We start from the raw sequence: 14,430 nt of genomic DNA, 5'->3' as shown, positions 1-14,430 counted from the left end.
CCAAAAAATATTCCGCCCACCTTTTTTTTGGGGGAGCTTCTTCCTTGCCATCGTGACGAAAGGCATTCCGCCCGCTTTCGTCACTAGCCGCCGTCTCCAGCGCCGTCTCCAGCTGCATCTTCCGCCGCATCGCGTCGCATCGCATCGCACCGCATCGCATCGAGCGCTGCTGATCTGCATTGCACTGCACAGTCACAATCCCGTCACTTGGGGAAGCTGCTTGCGCTGCACTGAAGCTTCCGCCTTGCGCGCGCATCCCGCACCTCCATTGAACGTCGCCCGAGTCTGTGCTGCAGCCGCGCCTCCCACTTTTGAATAGCTTTTGCTGTCTTTGTGGGCGCATCAACTCCACGCTTCCCTCTCCACCATCTCCGCGCCTCATTCTTCTTCTTTCAACTCTCTTCTCCCTACATACTCTTTAATCATCACTAGAAACAGCGCTCGACTCAACCCGCCGCGCCTGTCGCAACCTCGAAGCCTTGCGCTTCCATTGTCGCTCTCAATACTGCTAGATTTCGCAGGGCGCTCGCCCTTGCCGAGTTTGATGTCGCGCCACTGCTAAATACCACCTCTCGGATCATTCACCAGACTCTTCGGCGCACGCTTTTTTCTACAGCCCCCTGTATCGCCAACCGCAACCATGGCGTCGCCGACAACGGATACACCGACCGCGGACCCTGCGGCGCGCGACTCGCCGTCCGTGCCCGACAAGGAAAAGACTGCTGATGTCAACGGGTGAGTGCAGTTTCGCGCTGGGAGCTTATTGTCGCAGTGCTCTCTGGATGATTTTTGATCATTACCTCTCGCATCAAGATGCGCTTGTAGTGCTGACTGGGGTGCTGTTTGTTTTTGTCTAGCCATGCACCACCTGCCTCGGAGCCAGCCAAGGACGCCCAGACCGAATCTAAAACTGAGACGAAACCCGAACTTGAGAACAAGCCCTCATCGGATAAGCCTGACGAGGCTCTTGTCAATGGCAAATCGTCACCCGCTGATGCCGCCACTCCCAATGGCGTGGCTGCTGTCAATGGAGAAGGCGACAAGCTAGAGAACAAGGACGCGCCACGCGACGAAACGCCCGCGGCGGCTGCAAAGCCCGAAGCTAGCCAAGATAAACCAGCTGACAGTGCCAATGAGGAAGAAAAGGCCCCCGAAAAGGCACCAGAAAAGGCCTCCGAAAAGAAGGCCTCTGAAGAACCAGCGGCGCAAAAAGAAGAGCCAAAGGCTGAGTCAACGCAAGAAAATTCTGATGTGCAAATGACAGATGCCAATGAAGAGACTGCTGCGCCTACGATCCCCAAGGAATCTGCGCCCGAGGAAACCACCGAGAAGAAGGCTTCTGATGAGTCTAAACCTCCTGCTGCCGATTCTGGTGCAGACATCGATGCCGATGCCGATGCCGATGCTGACGTAGACGCTGATGCCGACACCATCATGACCGACGATAAGCCTGCCGATAAACCCGTTGACAAGCCCGCCGAAGAGCCCGTCGAGCCCAAAGTTGAAGAGGCGCAAGAGGCACCGCCTTCATCAGATGTTGATGTCGGCTCATCAGGTATCTCTCAATTGGCTATTGACTCCAAATCCCCTATTAACACCTCCTTCGAAGTGTCCATGACCGACGCTCTCAGCTCAAAGGTTTCTCGGGAACGAGAGGAGGAGGAGGATGACGAGCCGCTTGCCAAGCGAGCAAAGACGGAGCCAAAGGATGAAGGTGCAGCCATCACGGCGACGCCCAAAAGCGAGCAAGCCGGTACTCCCGTACCTGGCAACGATCGTGGCCTGGGACGTCTTGCTTCTCTGCAAAAGTGGAATGACTCAGGGATTCGCGACAAGAAACTTTCACTCTTCCAGCGCCGTGAAATCAGAAGGATCATCGGCAGGGTCAAGAAGACCAAGCATGGTGGCCACTTCCGGGATTCCGTCCCGAAGCTGTGGCCGGCATTGGGAGAGTCCTACTTGGCAAGGATTGAGAATCCCATGGATCTGGCTCAGATTGACCGAGGCCTCCGCGACGCCAGTAGCACTTACACTACGTTTGGTGACATGCAAAAGGACCTGCAGCTCATCTTTGAAAACACTCTGACCTTCAACGGCGCCTTACACGATGTCACAGATGCAGCATTCTACGCAGTACGAAATGTGTGGCAAGAGGCCGTCATCATCCCCGACGACGAGCCTGCGCGACCCAAATCTGTAGCCAAGCCCAAACCTCCCCGCGAGCCTCGCGTCCTGCCAAGCGGACCCGACAATGCCGCGCGAAGGCAATCCTCGGGGCCTGCATCCAGCCCGCCACCCCCCGTGGCTGCATCGAAACCCAAGCCGCAGGCCGCAGAGCCCATTGCGGATCGTCGCGGCTCAACAGCCACAGACGGAGATAGACCAAAACGGACGGTAAGGGCACCGAAGCCCAAGGATATCGATTATACCACTAAGCCTTCTCGCAAGAAACTCAAGCCCGAATTGCAATTCTGCGACGAGGCACTGGCGGAGCTCATGCACCCCAAGAATTCGACGCTCAACATGTGGTTCCTCGATGCCGTCGACGCTGAAGGCCTCAACATTCCCGACTACTACGCCATCATCAAGAAGCCCATGGACCTGGGCAAGGTGTCGCGCATGTTGAACGGGGGCGAGATTGCCAACGCCAAGGAGTTTGATAAGAATGTGCGCCTTGTCTTTACCAACTGCTACCAGTTCAACGGACCTCCCGATCAGGGCAACCCCGTATCCATGGTGGCCAAGCAGCTTGAGGATCTCTACAACCAGCAGATGAAGGGCAAGGATGCATGGCTGGCCAGATACGCAAAGGCCAACGCACCCGCTGCGTCTGCCTCCAACGCTAGTGACGATGAGGAGGAGGACGATAGCGAGGAAGACGAGGCCGGAGCCCCCGCCGTAGACAACTCCAAGGAGATCCAGCAACTCAAAGCCAAGTTGGAAGAAGAGAGCAGTAAACTCAACCGCATGTTTGCTTCCGGGGAAGCGCAGGCCATGATTGAATGCCAAAAGGTCATTGTTGAAACCGTGCAGCAGGCCCTTTACAAGGCGGCGCAGAACCAGGGCGGCGAAGGCAAGGCTAAGCACCAGGACAAGGCGGTCAAGAAGTCTAGTAAGCCAAGCAAGAGCAAGGCGGCGGGCAGCGCCCCTGCGCGCAAGTCGTCCAGCCACGCGCCCCCCTCCTAAGAAGGCGGGTGTTGCGAAGAAACCGGCTCCCAAGAAGAGCCTGTCGGCAGCGGACAAGGACCAGATCGCGAGCGCCATCAACGATCTTGAGTTCTCCAACCTCGACCAAGCTATTGACATAATTAAGCGTGACACGGGTCAAAACGTAAGTGCCCCCTTTCTGTTCGGGGCTGGAGCCGGTACAAAGAAGAATGTGCTAATGTTTGGTCTTGATAGGAAAACAACGACGGCGAACTCGAGCTAGACATTGACCAGCTCAGTAACGAAGCGCTGATCAAGCTATGGGAGCTTTGCAAGAAGGCGCTCCCAGGATTCGGTAAAAGTTCAAACGCCACAGCAAAGTCGCCCGAAGTTAATAGGGCGGTCCCCGCAAAGCAGGCTCCTAAATCGGCTTCCAAGCCCAAGAAGAACAAACCCATGAGCGCGCAGGAGCAGGAGGCGCGCATCGCACAGTTGACCGCTATTTCGCAAATGTACAAAAACGGCCAAGAGCCTGTTGATGATGGACCTGCTGCGATGGCGCATGACCATAACGATTCGAGCGATGACTCTGACTCGGAAGAAGAGTAAAAGAAGAGTCTTCTTTTGCTCGCTCTTGAAATAGATTCGCTGTGGAGGCGTACTTTGTCTCTGTTTGTGAGAAGATAAAAGAGCTGCGCTGGTTATATGCTCGTTTGGGTACTCAAGGTCGCAACCTGCAATGATGGTTGCAAGCTAGAAGGGATATATATGTGCTTTTCGGCCAAGTAATTTTCAGACTCGCCTGCTTTCATAGCGGCGGGTGATTGACGTGGTCAGGCCTGGTCTGGTGGCCGTACTGAAATGGTATTCAGGGGAAGACAAGTAGGGACATGGATGAAGGGTCCAAAAGGCCGTTGAAAAAAAAAGTATTGGGAGGACTAAAAGAGGCGTCGGGGAGTTTGGCTGGTAACGAACGACTAAGGGATTTTTTTTCTCGCTGGAATTGCGCTGCGCCATTGCAATTTCTTTATTTGCTTCTTTTTGCTGCTTGATACTCCTTGAGAATGCGAGAGAACGGAGGTCTTTAGGGATGGAAAGGCATGGCCCGTGGTAGAGGGCGCGACGAATTGTATGTAGTGTAGGATGAATTGTATAATATGACGATGACGCTTGAGACGAGATTTTGTTTGCGTGGTGTGCTGTGCGCTGTGTGTAGTTGTGCACGAATGGCTGTTGCTGAAGGCCTTGGGTGATGACAAGGTGCCGTTTGGTGTTTGTTAGCTGGGTCTTGAATGTGCGTTGCTGCGAGAGGATCGGATTGTGGTGTTGACGATTGAGGATGGGGGTATTCGTTTCGGCATTGTGGCGATGTAACGGCGTAGACGGAGGGGGTTGCGGTTATATAACTGTTGAAATGGTATGTTAGTTGGTTCGTATACGACGTGAAGTTTTTGTAGATGGGGAAGAAGAACAGAGGAGGATGGCGGGTGGATGGTTTGGTTCCGCATTTTTTTTCTTGATTTTAAGGAAAAATTGGAGGAGAGAAGAAGGTCTGAAAGGGAAGAATGTTTGGAGGAAGGAAAGGAGGAGATTGAGGCAAGATGTTGTCTAAGGGAAATATGCACACCTTGTTTTGAGCTGTTAGTTTTGTGGTGGCTCGAGTTTGTTTGCGGGTGTGCGTTTTGCGCAGATACGAAGCGAGGATGAAGCTGAAAAAAGTGATGTTTGAAGCTTGTAGCTATGTTGACATGTTTGGAAGGAGAAGTGGTGTGGTGTTTTGGCTGATGAGGGCTTTTTTGTGTTCTGCGGGTGGTGGATGTCTGGTGGTGATTGTATAAGGTAGATGACGAGGCGAGTGTGAGTGAGGAGTTTTCGTTTTTGGGGTGGGTTTGAGAGGGAGGAGGGTGGAGAATAGGAAAAGAGCTGAAGGAAAGGATATTAGAAGAATGTATAATTGGAGAAGAAATTAAGGAAGAAGAAGAAGGGATGTAGTATCGATGCAGTAGTAACGGACAGAGAGGTTGATGGGTAAAAAAAAGTTAATGTGTAGTAGCGATAAGGATAAGATAGAGAGAAAGTTGGTGGTGCGGGTTAAGCCGTGGCGGCTATCGGTGTTTCGGGCGTGTTAGTGCTTGTGTACGTCACGGCAAGTTGCAGAAACCGGGCAAACAATTGTGCAATATATGATGGTGGAAAGAAATTTGGGAAATTAAGGGGTTTGAATGCGTGGATATGTTTATGATGAGATTTTATTTGATATGGTGTCTGTGTACTTGATCTATTGCTCTTTATTCCACGTGTACATGATGCTCTATCAAACAGCTTTTTTTTTATACATCGGCCCTCGTAGGCACCGGCAGCCTCCTCTGCAGCCTCGTGCAAATCTCCACGTAATCCGATTCATTCTCAGGCGTGATCTTGCCATGGCGAATCAGAAAATCGATCATGACTGCGCAGACATTCGTCTTGAACTCGCCCGCCAGCATTCGCTTTGTGACTTCCTCGCAGCTCATTAGCACAAAGTCCTCGACCTCGCCGTCGTCGCCTAGGCGCGGCACTTGATCTCCCTGGCCGGATAATTCCAAGTCGTAGGTATACAGAATCTCCGAGTGGACCAGTTCTGTGCGTGGATTGCGGTTCATCATCGTAATCACTCCCGTGGCGCGCACGCGAGGCGCAACGAGGGATGGTGGCAGTGAAGCTTCTTCCATGGACTCGGCGAGGATGCAGTCGAGCGGGGAGTCGCTGGCCTTGACGCCGCCGGCGACGGTGCTGTCCAGCATGCCCGGGTAGGTGTGAAGCGTCTTGCTTCTCCTGGCGACCCAGATGCGGAGCTCGCCGTCGGCGGTGGTTGTGTAGGCTGTGAGATGGGCGCCGCGGGTGGCGATGCCGAAGAGGGAGGCGGCGAAGCGCTCGATCTGGACAAAGTGCCGGGCGCCGGGGACGAGGAAGTATTCGCTGTGGAGGCCGTTGAGCGTGGGGAAGATGTTGCCGTCGATGGCGGCGTCTACGGCTTGCTGGAAGGCGGTGTTGGCGTGATTGGAGGCGGAAGTGGTGGAGGGAGGAGGGGAGAGGGTGACTTGGCGGGTGGTGTGGCTGATGGAGAAGGATGCTGGCCAGGGCATGCGGGAGATTGTGGTTGGGTGGATGTAGCCGTGGACTCGGCTGTCTGGGGCGAGGATGAGGGTGTAGTAGGGGTCATGGTTGAGGTCGAAGTCGAGAGGTACGCTGGAGTGTGGGTGAGTATTAATGTAGAGTTGAGGTGGTGGTGGGCTTACTTGTCAAAGACGGTGATGAGGTCGAGCAGCCCGGATGAGGTACGGGCAGGCATGGCGTCGAGATTGGATAATTGAGTGTAGATGAGTTGGTGTGTGATGTGTAGTCTTTAGAGAATTGAGAAGGAATTGAGATTGTGGCGGATTGAGTTGAGATGGAGCAGAGTACATGAAGTGGTGAGATGAAAGAGCCGCAACAGGCATCTTTGACTGGTGCGGGATATGGGTCCCGCTCTTAGCATGGGTGGATGGATCTCTCGATCGGGCCATTTCTTGAAGATGATGCAATTGGCGAATCAATTCTATAAGTGAGATTCTATGTTGTGCTATGATATAAAACGAGTGCAATAGCTAATGATTTTTTTGGGCTTTAATTTTGTTTCATCTTTATTGGTCGTCACCTCGCCAGCCTTTGACATCACGAGGAGGGCTAGATCTGCATCTCGATTGCTTTAGCTCTTCCATCTCACGGCACATGCAGCCACCATTGATCTTAACAGTTACCTAGTGAGGAACAAGCCACACTAGCATGTCACAGCGTCGTAAATTTCTTGATTGTCAGTGATATTCAACAAGTTGTTGGTCGACATTCGCGGTATAAAAGTGGTGTCTATTCGCAGCAATGGACAGGTTGGATGCTATTTTGAAGCGGGCTGTCGCTGATGGCGAGGATACCAAGGACAAGCTGCTTGGAGCTGCATTTATAGTGACGGATCGAAATGGTGAGCCGCAACTTTCATTTTGTTGGATCAAGTCTCATAGTCACTGTTTTACTGAATGAGAATCTACAGGCATCATATACTCTGGCTCTGCTGGGCGAACGGGCATCGACGTCAGCTCGCCCAACTTTGATGGCGACACCCTCACCTACGGCGCTTCCATCACCAAGCTCCTCTCTGCGACCTGTCTCATGCGGCTGGTTGAGCAGGGCAGGATCTCGCTGGACCACAATATGCGGTCGTTTGTTCCCGAGCTGGATAAGATGCAGATCTTAAGGGGATTCACTGCCGAGGGGCAGCCTGTGCTGGAGGACAATGGGAGGCCGATTACACTCAAGTGAGTTCTTGCACAGCAGTCCTGAGACATTGGTCGATATCACCCATAACATGGCACAGCTCAGGTATTGATATTGGTACAGGCAGTTGATGGTTCACACCGTTGGCCTCCATTATGACGTGGCAGACCCTAATCTGCGAAGATGGTCCGAAGCCGTCGGCCGTCCTATTGGGCCAGTTATTCGCCTCTCCAGAGACGGCTACAACACGCCGCTCGTGTTTCCTCCCGGCGACGGCTGGGCCTACGGCTCTGCTCTGGACTGGGCCGGCGTAGGCCTGGAGACGCTGGAGAAGCAGAGCCTCGGCTCGTATATGAAGGAGCACGTCCTGGACCCTCTGCAGATGCGCGATACGGGATTCCGCGTCAAGCAGCTGCCTCACACCGCAGGTCGACGAGCCCAAGTGGCCATCCGCGACGCCACCAGCGGCTCTCTATCGGCCTTTGACATTGTCCCGGAGGAGCCCGAGATGGACAGTGCCGGCGCGGGCATCCACACCACGGCCAACGACTACGTGCGGCTGCTGCGCGCGCTGCTGCAGGTTGAGCCGGGCGTGGTTTCGGCTGAGACGGCGCGGATGATGTTTGCGCCGCAGCTGGACGAGCGGCAGAGGGCGATGATGGGGGATGTTGTCTATGGCGAGGGGAGGAGAGAGGCGTATATCCCTGAGATGCCGGATGGTGTGGCGCTGCAGTATGGATATGGCGGGATGGTGACGATGGAGGATGTTGCTGGGCTGAGGAGGAGGGGCAGTCTGTCGTGGAGCGGAGCGTGCAGTTCGCGATGGGTGAGTCTATCTTTTACCGTTACTCTTGTGATATTGAGGCATCTTTTGTTTTCTAACATCGCGTTTAGTGGATCGATCCGGAGTCGGGCATCGCGGCGGTGCTGGTGGTGGGCATGTTTCCGTTTGGCGATCCGGTGTCGTCGCGGCTGTATACGGATTTGCAGCGGGCTGTTTATAGCGAGCTTGTCAAGTAAATGATTGATGCTTTACGAAAAGATAAAATTCTTTGAATCGTGTTGTTCAGTAACATTTGTTGGATGATGAATATAAAGGGAGAAGTTATTCAGCGCCCTCAATTTCATTCACCCCAGCTGCACAACAAGGCAGCCAGTCCACATGTCAAGATCCAAGTACACAACTGTAAAATTAATTAAAAAATAGCAGCAGTAGCAACAGCAGCAGCAATATATGGCTGGAGTACTGGATAGTAGAATTGGGGTGCTGGATACTCATTTTCTCAGTATAAATAGACATTGGAGCACTCGATACGGGGTGAACCCTGTCGCGTGCTCCGTAACGAGACCCCGGCTGTTAGTGCGCGGATCCTCCGCCTTTTGCTTGCGATCTGCTCATTTCCCCTCTGCATCGTCCATCTACAAGTGGCAACTCGGTTCAGGCTGTCGTCGATCCAATTCACTGCCATGGTCTCGCCATCTTGTTCGGTGAGGTTGCAGCAACGCAAGTACGTACCGAGTAATACGTGCCACATTTTGCCGTCTTATCCACGGCAGGCCGTAATCCGAGCCCAGGCACGCGTCAGCACCTTGGGCTTTTTGTCCCTCTCGTATCTCATAATTCGCATTGGCCGGTAAAAAAAGAACGCCCGCCTAAGCAGATTCTGGTTCCTCCTTCGTGCCTGTACGAGTAAGGAGCACCGTCCAGAACCTATTTGGGCCTTCAACAGGTACCCGTAGCGGCTCCGCTCCAAGGCCCGCAATCAGACCCTGCGTCGTTTTCTTCTCTTTTTGTAGCGGCGTTGCAGCGCTAGAAATGAATTTCCAATCATTGAATGTCACTGCGAATTTTCTCTTTTTCCCTCTTTTGACGTTGACTCGGTGGTGGCGTGTGTCAGTGGGAAAGCTGCTCTGCGCCCTGCATGCTGCAGCGATGAAAGTGTAAATTTCTGATGGCATGGCGTGACGGTAAACAACGACTGCGACGAATGAAGATTGAATACGAGCACAGCGCATTGATTGATAGTCTGACGGTCCCAAATACGAACATCGCAGCCCGCTATGCCCGAACTGGCCCCATACGAGCCGTGACAGGTAATTGGGCTTCGCTAGAGTGGCATCCTTCAGTGGCCGGGGAGGCGCTAAGTCGGCGTTTTTGCTCTTCACAGCCCCAGAAAGGCGGCTGTCAGTCGTGTGGATGGACTTCTGGCGCATCTCGCTCTCCTGTCTTTTTCTCTCTTCTCACCTCTTCTTCGTTCGTGGAAACAGTCGCTTTTTCCCATCGCTCACTCGCTCGCCCCCCGGCAAAACCATGATGCAGCTGTAACTCATTCGTTATTTTTCGTTATTCAGGCTGTCGTCGGTTCTGCTTGCTCTGCCGTTTTTTTCTTCTGCATAGCAATAGCAATTTGCTGTCTGTTACGTTGCTTTCACCATCTCGTTTGGCATCGCCAATTCCCTTCGCTAATACGCATACGCCATCTCGTTAAATCAAGCCTCAGCTGGAGCTTGTGCGACATACATCCGTTGCAAGAATAGAGAAAAAGAAGAAGGAGACAAGGGAATATAAAAGAAAAGATTATCAGTATTTAAAAGGCATACTCCTCTAATCACACTATATACGACATCAATATGCGCCCAACATCCGCCCTTGCGGCCGCTTTGGCCCTTGCATCTGGCGCCCTCGCCGGCAAGATCCGGTATTTGGGAGTCGCCATCCCGGGAATCGACTTTGGGTGCGACATTGACGGCAGCTGTCCGACCGATACCTCGTCCGTTCCGCTGCTGAGCTACAAGGGCGGTGATGGCGCCGGTCAGATGAAGCACTTTGCCGAGGATGACGGCCTAAACGTCTTTCGCATCTGTGAGTGCCTGATGTCTCATATACAATCATCAACCCACAACATCATGTCTTATCATGTCTCATACTAATGTGGATCGCTGCTAGCCGCCACATGGCAGTTCGTCACCAACAACACCGTGGACGGCAAGCTGGACGAGCTCAACTGGGGATCCTACAACAAGGTCATTGACGCCTGTCTCGTCACCGGTGCCTGGTGCATGATTGACATGCACAACTTTGCCCGATACAATGGCGGAATCATTGGCCAGGGAGGCGTCGAGGACGAAGTCTTTGTCAACCTGTGGGTCCAGATTGCCAAGTACTACGAGAAGAACGACAAGATCATCTTTGGTCTGATGAACGAGCCTCACGATCTGGACGTCAATATTTGGGCCCAGACCTGCCAAAAGGTCGTCACCGCCATCCGTGAGGCCGGCGCCACCTCGCAGATGATTCTGCTGCCCGCAACCAACTTTGCCAGTGTCGGTACCTACGTGGACAGCGGAAGCGCCGCTGCCCTCGGTGCCATTACAAACCCCGACAACAGCACCGATCTGCTGTACTTCGACGTGCACAAGTATCTCGACATCAACAACTCGGGATCCCACGTGGAATGCACTACCGACAACGTCCAGGCCTTTGAGGATTTCGCGACTTGGCTGAGGGACAACAAGCGCCAGGCCATCATCTCGGAAACCGGTGCTTCAATGGATCCTTCGGTAAGCGGCTCTTCATTTTTGTCTTCATGTACTGAGTGAGAGACGTTGAATTTGGAGCTAATATTGTGAACAGTGCATGACCGATTTCTGTGCCCAGAACAAGGCCATCAGTGCCAACAGCGACGTCTACATCGGCTTCGTCGGATGGGGCGCCGGAAGCTTTGACACCTCTTACATCCTGACGCTCACGCCCCTTGGCGAGCCCGGCAACTACACCGACAACAAGCTGATGGAGCAGTGCATCCTCGACCAGTTCACCATGGACTCCAAATACGCACCAACACCCACTTCAATCTCAACGGCCACAGAGACAGGCACTTCAACGCCTACCCCGGACCCATCTAGCACCAGCGGTAACTCGCCATCATCAACAACGCCCAGCGCTGACAAGCAAACGCCTTCGTCCTCTCCAAAGGCCAATCCCGTCAACGACCCATCCAGCGATACCAACAATTCCTCCAAGGACGGAAACAAGGATGGAAAGTCAGCGGCCCCATCCGGGGCTAAAGCCTTGAGCGGCAGCTTGCTACTGACAGGAGCTGCTTTTGGCTACATGATGGTGGCGTTTTGATGATTTGATTTTGAATATTTAATGGCATGATTTGAAGAGAGATGTTATATATATATAGTATATGAGTACATACATACAACTTAGAGAGCCTGTCTTTTGTAATACAGTTGAGGAGGAATGGATATTTGATACTTAATAAGTAGCGGGCTTTAGCGCATAGAGGAATAACAATTCCATTGACTTGAATCTGGGGAATAAATCCGGGGAATCTTGATGGATGCACGTCATTTCCACGTGTTGGCGCTGGCGGAAAGTCTAAAGCCTCCCTTCTGTCTTGCCTTTTTTTTCTGGAGAACTTCCATGTTCATATAATAGGATTGGCGGACTGTGATTCTTGGCAATTGGTTTAGCGCAGCACCAGGACATGTTGGCTAATTGTCAAAATGAAATAAGAGGTGATGCAGCATGACGCTCGAATTCGATCTCGTAGAAGAAGAAAGATGAGCATCATGCGATTGCATCCGTTATGATGTTGGGCTGTATAAATTAGTTTACAAAGCCGAATTTTCAACATAGGGGATATGGTGTAGGGGTATCACGTTTGCTTTGCATTGTTCATTCAATACAAGCCTGTAAAAGGTCGGGGGGTTCAAATCCCTCTGTCTCCACGTGTTCTTTCTTTTTTGCTTTTTTTCTACAGCTTTATTTCTAAAAAAATTATCTTAGTGGATGGAGTCTGCTTTTTTAGTGCCGCGGCGTTATTATGGGGTTGGAATGTTGGTGGATATGTAGTTTTTTATGTGGGACTGGAGGAATGTATTTATAAATCTGCCTAAGATATCATTAGTCATAACAGCTAGCGGCCAAATGGTCTAGTGGTATGATTCTTGCTTTGGGCTTCCAACTCAACTGCAAGAGGTCCCGTGTTCAATCCACGGTTTGGCCCCTTCTTTTTTGCTTTTTTATACAAGTCTGGTACCCGTGATCTTTTGTTTTTATTAGTGGCATCGTATGGTGGTATTATTCATCCGTAATCTTTTATGAATTGTATTCTTTTTAATTCGCGACCGGTAACGTTGCTTGCGTTGGGCTATTAATAAGAAAGCCATCTGATCTGGTGTCCATATGCCCATGTTGCTGCTCGTCGGGCGACTTCCGATCATCATCAATGCAGCATCTGTTCATGATTACAACGTGCGTTGCCCCAATCGGCATCGTCAGCTTTACCCATGGAATAAGCGTCGTCTCGAATCTGGTAGGTGTGTGTTTTAGTTATTTAATGCGCTGTATCAGGTGTGTGAGTAGGTCGGGGCGGGAGCATCCGGATAAGCTTATTTGTTTGGCAGCTTTGACAGTGTAGGTATCCAGGGGCTTTTTCTGTATGAGAGCGGTTTCAATTTTATATTTGGCATCTAGAACTCAACATGGCAGAGAAAATCCTTTATCCAATTCATCAATTCCAACACAAACACAATGGGAAAGACCGTTATGCTGACCTGATTCGGAGATTGTCCTGTCATTTGGATCGGCACTAAGCACAGAGCCAAGACTTGCTTAAAATATAAATGATCTTCATTCCGAGGCGCAGCACAATGTCCCGAATCGGGAAGCTTCATAATCTGACGTTTGCGCTTGGCCATAGGCCCCCCCCCGTATTCTTTTACAAAATACCGTTTATTGCGGGCGCAATCGATTTCAGCTTAGGAGAACTCCGAGACTGCCGATTCGTGCTGCACTCTGGGGAAGCCCCCCTTGAATGCTTGTATACTACTTTTGACCTTCCTAGTTGCGCAAGATCTTACTATTTTGAAGGGTGTTTGAGCCATGGAATGTCAGCGTCTTTCTATTGCTGCATGCAGGCACCGGGTATTTTTCTCGGATGGGATTCGTGGATTGTGAGACTGTGGTGAGAGATCATCGCCTTGGCACCCTGGTGAATGTCAAGGCGTTGATTCGGAGAAGTCTTGTGCATTCCAATTTGTGGTGGAGAGTGAGGAGAGAATAGGGCAAGTTATATCGTAGTGAGCATTTAGTTGATGTGAAATGAAACGTCGCAAGGTCATTGCGGCAAAAGTACGGGCGCCGGAATTTGCTGTTGGTATTGCTGGGATTCATTTGTGAGACGCTGCATACAGGGAAATTTGTATCACGACATGTTTGTATAAATGCTGGGTGTATCCCCAGTTTTGGTCGTCTTTCTTTCGTATCATCATCAGTCACTCACTTGAACATCCAGTCTCCATCCTACAGAGTCTTCACTCATTCCTAACACTTAGTTCCATCCTTTTCAGCATTCAAAATGAAGTTTCTCAGCCTTCTCGCTCTCGTTGCCTTTGCCTGCGCCGCTCCCGCTTCCGAGCCCGCCAACGATCTCGTAGAGAGATTCTCCGGGGGCTGTGGCGTCAAGCAGGCTTCCTTCTACGGCGATGCTCAAGTCGCCGCGGCCGCCCAAAAGGCGTGCACTTTATTCAAAGCCAAGCAAACTGTCGGATCGAACAAGTATCCTCACACGTTCAAGAACGGCGAGAAGTTCAAGTTCAACGGAGTCAAGGGGCCTTACCAGGAGTTTCCCATCATTAACACGGGCGCTCTCTACAGCGGAGGTACGTGTGTATACATACCCAACACCTATCCATTTCTGCCATTCTTTGTTTCATATACCTATGGCATGATTAGTTTTGTGAGACTAATGAGATGTGATATGTAGGCGCTCCTGGCGCTGACCGCGTTGTAATCACCAGCTCCTGCCAGGTTGCTGGCCTTATTACCCACAATGGAGCCAAGGGGAACAAATTCGTTCCTTGCTCTGGCACCAACTAAGAGCTGAGCGAGAGGCAATGGCCAAGGAACTGTAGTGGGAAGAGGCAATGGAGGGTTTCCGGTAATGACCAGGGCTTTGCCTGAGTGCTGGGCGCTTGGTC

General features: G+C 51.8%; 6 protein-coding genes and 2 non-coding genes across 8 annotated transcripts; 7 read left to right on the top strand and 1 right to left on the bottom strand.

The window, feature by feature from the left end:
* Positions 1–640: 640 nt before the first annotated feature.
* TrAtP1_010255 (uncharacterized protein) lies at positions 641–3,186 on the top strand (the record flags this gene model as incomplete). The annotated part of the gene is made up of 2 exons (XM_066114622.1): positions 641–735; positions 858–3,186. The coding sequence occupies 2 exons, from the start codon at positions 641–643 to the stop codon at positions 3,184–3,186; spliced, it is 2,424 nt and encodes an 807-aa protein (XP_065970718.1).
* Positions 3,187–3,603: 417 nt separating this feature from the next.
* TrAtP1_010254 (uncharacterized protein) lies at positions 3,604–3,756 on the top strand (the record flags this gene model as incomplete). The annotated part of the gene is made up of 1 exon (XM_066114621.1): positions 3,604–3,756. The coding sequence occupies one exon, from the start codon at positions 3,604–3,606 to the stop codon at positions 3,754–3,756; it is 153 nt and encodes a 50-aa protein (XP_065970717.1).
* Positions 3,757–5,385: 1,629 nt separating this feature from the next.
* On the bottom strand, positions 5,386–6,614 carry TrAtP1_010253 (uncharacterized protein). The gene is made up of 2 exons (XM_014089841.2): positions 6,426–6,614; positions 5,386–6,375 (listed from the first exon to the last, which is right to left on the bottom strand). The coding sequence occupies exons 1-2, from the start codon at positions 6,476–6,478 to the stop codon at positions 5,478–5,480; spliced, it is 951 nt and encodes a 316-aa protein (XP_013945316.1). The 5' UTR covers positions 6,479–6,614; the 3' UTR covers positions 5,386–5,477.
* Positions 6,615–6,757: 143 nt separating this feature from the next.
* Positions 6,758–8,665, top strand: TrAtP1_010252 (uncharacterized protein). Its single transcript, XM_014089842.2, has 4 exons — positions 6,758–7,144; positions 7,214–7,478; positions 7,561–8,263; positions 8,332–8,665. Exons 1-4 carry the CDS (start codon positions 7,045–7,047, stop codon positions 8,455–8,457), a joined length of 1,194 nt encoding a protein of 397 aa, XP_013945317.2. The 5' UTR covers positions 6,758–7,044; the 3' UTR covers positions 8,458–8,665.
* A 1,003-nt stretch (positions 8,666–9,668) lies between these two features.
* Positions 9,669–11,753, top strand: TrAtP1_010251 (uncharacterized protein). The gene is made up of 3 exons (XM_014089582.2): positions 9,669–10,300; positions 10,385–10,998; positions 11,072–11,753. The coding sequence occupies exons 1-3, from the start codon at positions 10,069–10,071 to the stop codon at positions 11,567–11,569; spliced, it is 1,344 nt and encodes a 447-aa protein (XP_013945057.1). The 5' UTR covers positions 9,669–10,068; the 3' UTR covers positions 11,570–11,753.
* Positions 11,754–12,084: 331 nt separating this feature from the next.
* Positions 12,085–12,177, top strand: TrAtP1_010250. Its single transcript has one exon. It is a non-coding gene; the product is annotated as a tRNA-Ala (tRNA).
* A 193-nt stretch (positions 12,178–12,370) lies between these two features.
* On the top strand, positions 12,371–12,455 carry TrAtP1_010249. The gene has a single exon. It is a non-coding gene; the product is annotated as a tRNA-Pro (tRNA).
* A 1,353-nt stretch (positions 12,456–13,808) lies between these two features.
* On the top strand, positions 13,809–14,329 carry TrAtP1_010248 (uncharacterized protein; the record flags this gene model as incomplete). Its single annotated transcript, XM_014089843.2, has 2 exons — positions 13,809–14,112; positions 14,217–14,329. 2 exons carry the CDS (start codon positions 13,809–13,811, stop codon positions 14,327–14,329), a joined length of 417 nt encoding a protein of 138 aa, XP_013945318.2.
* Positions 14,330–14,430: the final 101 nt, after the last annotated feature.

This window comes from Trichoderma atroviride, chromosome 5, assembly GCF_020647795.1.
Source record: "Trichoderma atroviride chromosome 5, complete sequence".
Lineage (NCBI taxonomy): Eukaryota > Fungi > Ascomycota > Sordariomycetes > Hypocreales > Hypocreaceae > Trichoderma > Trichoderma atroviride.
Note: the sequence above shows the minus strand (reverse complement) of the source record. Positions and strands in the feature narration are given on the sequence as shown.

Excerpts from the sequence above, each read along its gene's own strand:
- TrAtP1_010251 (XM_014089582.2), top strand. The coding sequence starts at position 10,069 with ATGCGCCCAACATCCGCCCTTGCGGCCGCTTTGGCCCTTGCATCTGGC. Across the intron at positions 10,301-10,384 it reads CCTAAACGTCTTTCGCATCT|CCGCCACATGGCAGTTCGTC; the intron begins GTGAGTGCCTGA and ends GATCGCTGCTAG. Across the intron at positions 10,999-11,071 it reads GTGCTTCAATGGATCCTTCG|TGCATGACCGATTTCTGTGC; the intron begins GTAAGCGGCTCT and ends TATTGTGAACAG.
- TrAtP1_010253 (XM_014089841.2), bottom strand. The coding sequence starts at position 6,478 with ATGCCTGCCCGTACCTCATCCGGGCTGCTCGACCTCATCACCGTCTTT. Across the intron at positions 6,376-6,425 it reads CTCATCACCGTCTTTGACAA|CGTACCTCTCGACTTCGACC; the intron begins GTAAGCCCACCA and ends CCCACACTCCAG.
- TrAtP1_010252 (XM_014089842.2), top strand. The coding sequence starts at position 7,045 with ATGGACAGGTTGGATGCTATTTTGAAGCGGGCTGTCGCTGATGGCGAG. Across the intron at positions 7,479-7,560 it reads GGGAGGCCGATTACACTCAA|GCAGTTGATGGTTCACACCG; the intron begins GTGAGTTCTTGC and ends ATATTGGTACAG. Across the intron at positions 8,264-8,331 it reads GAGCGTGCAGTTCGCGATGG|TGGATCGATCCGGAGTCGGG; the intron begins GTGAGTCTATCT and ends CATCGCGTTTAG.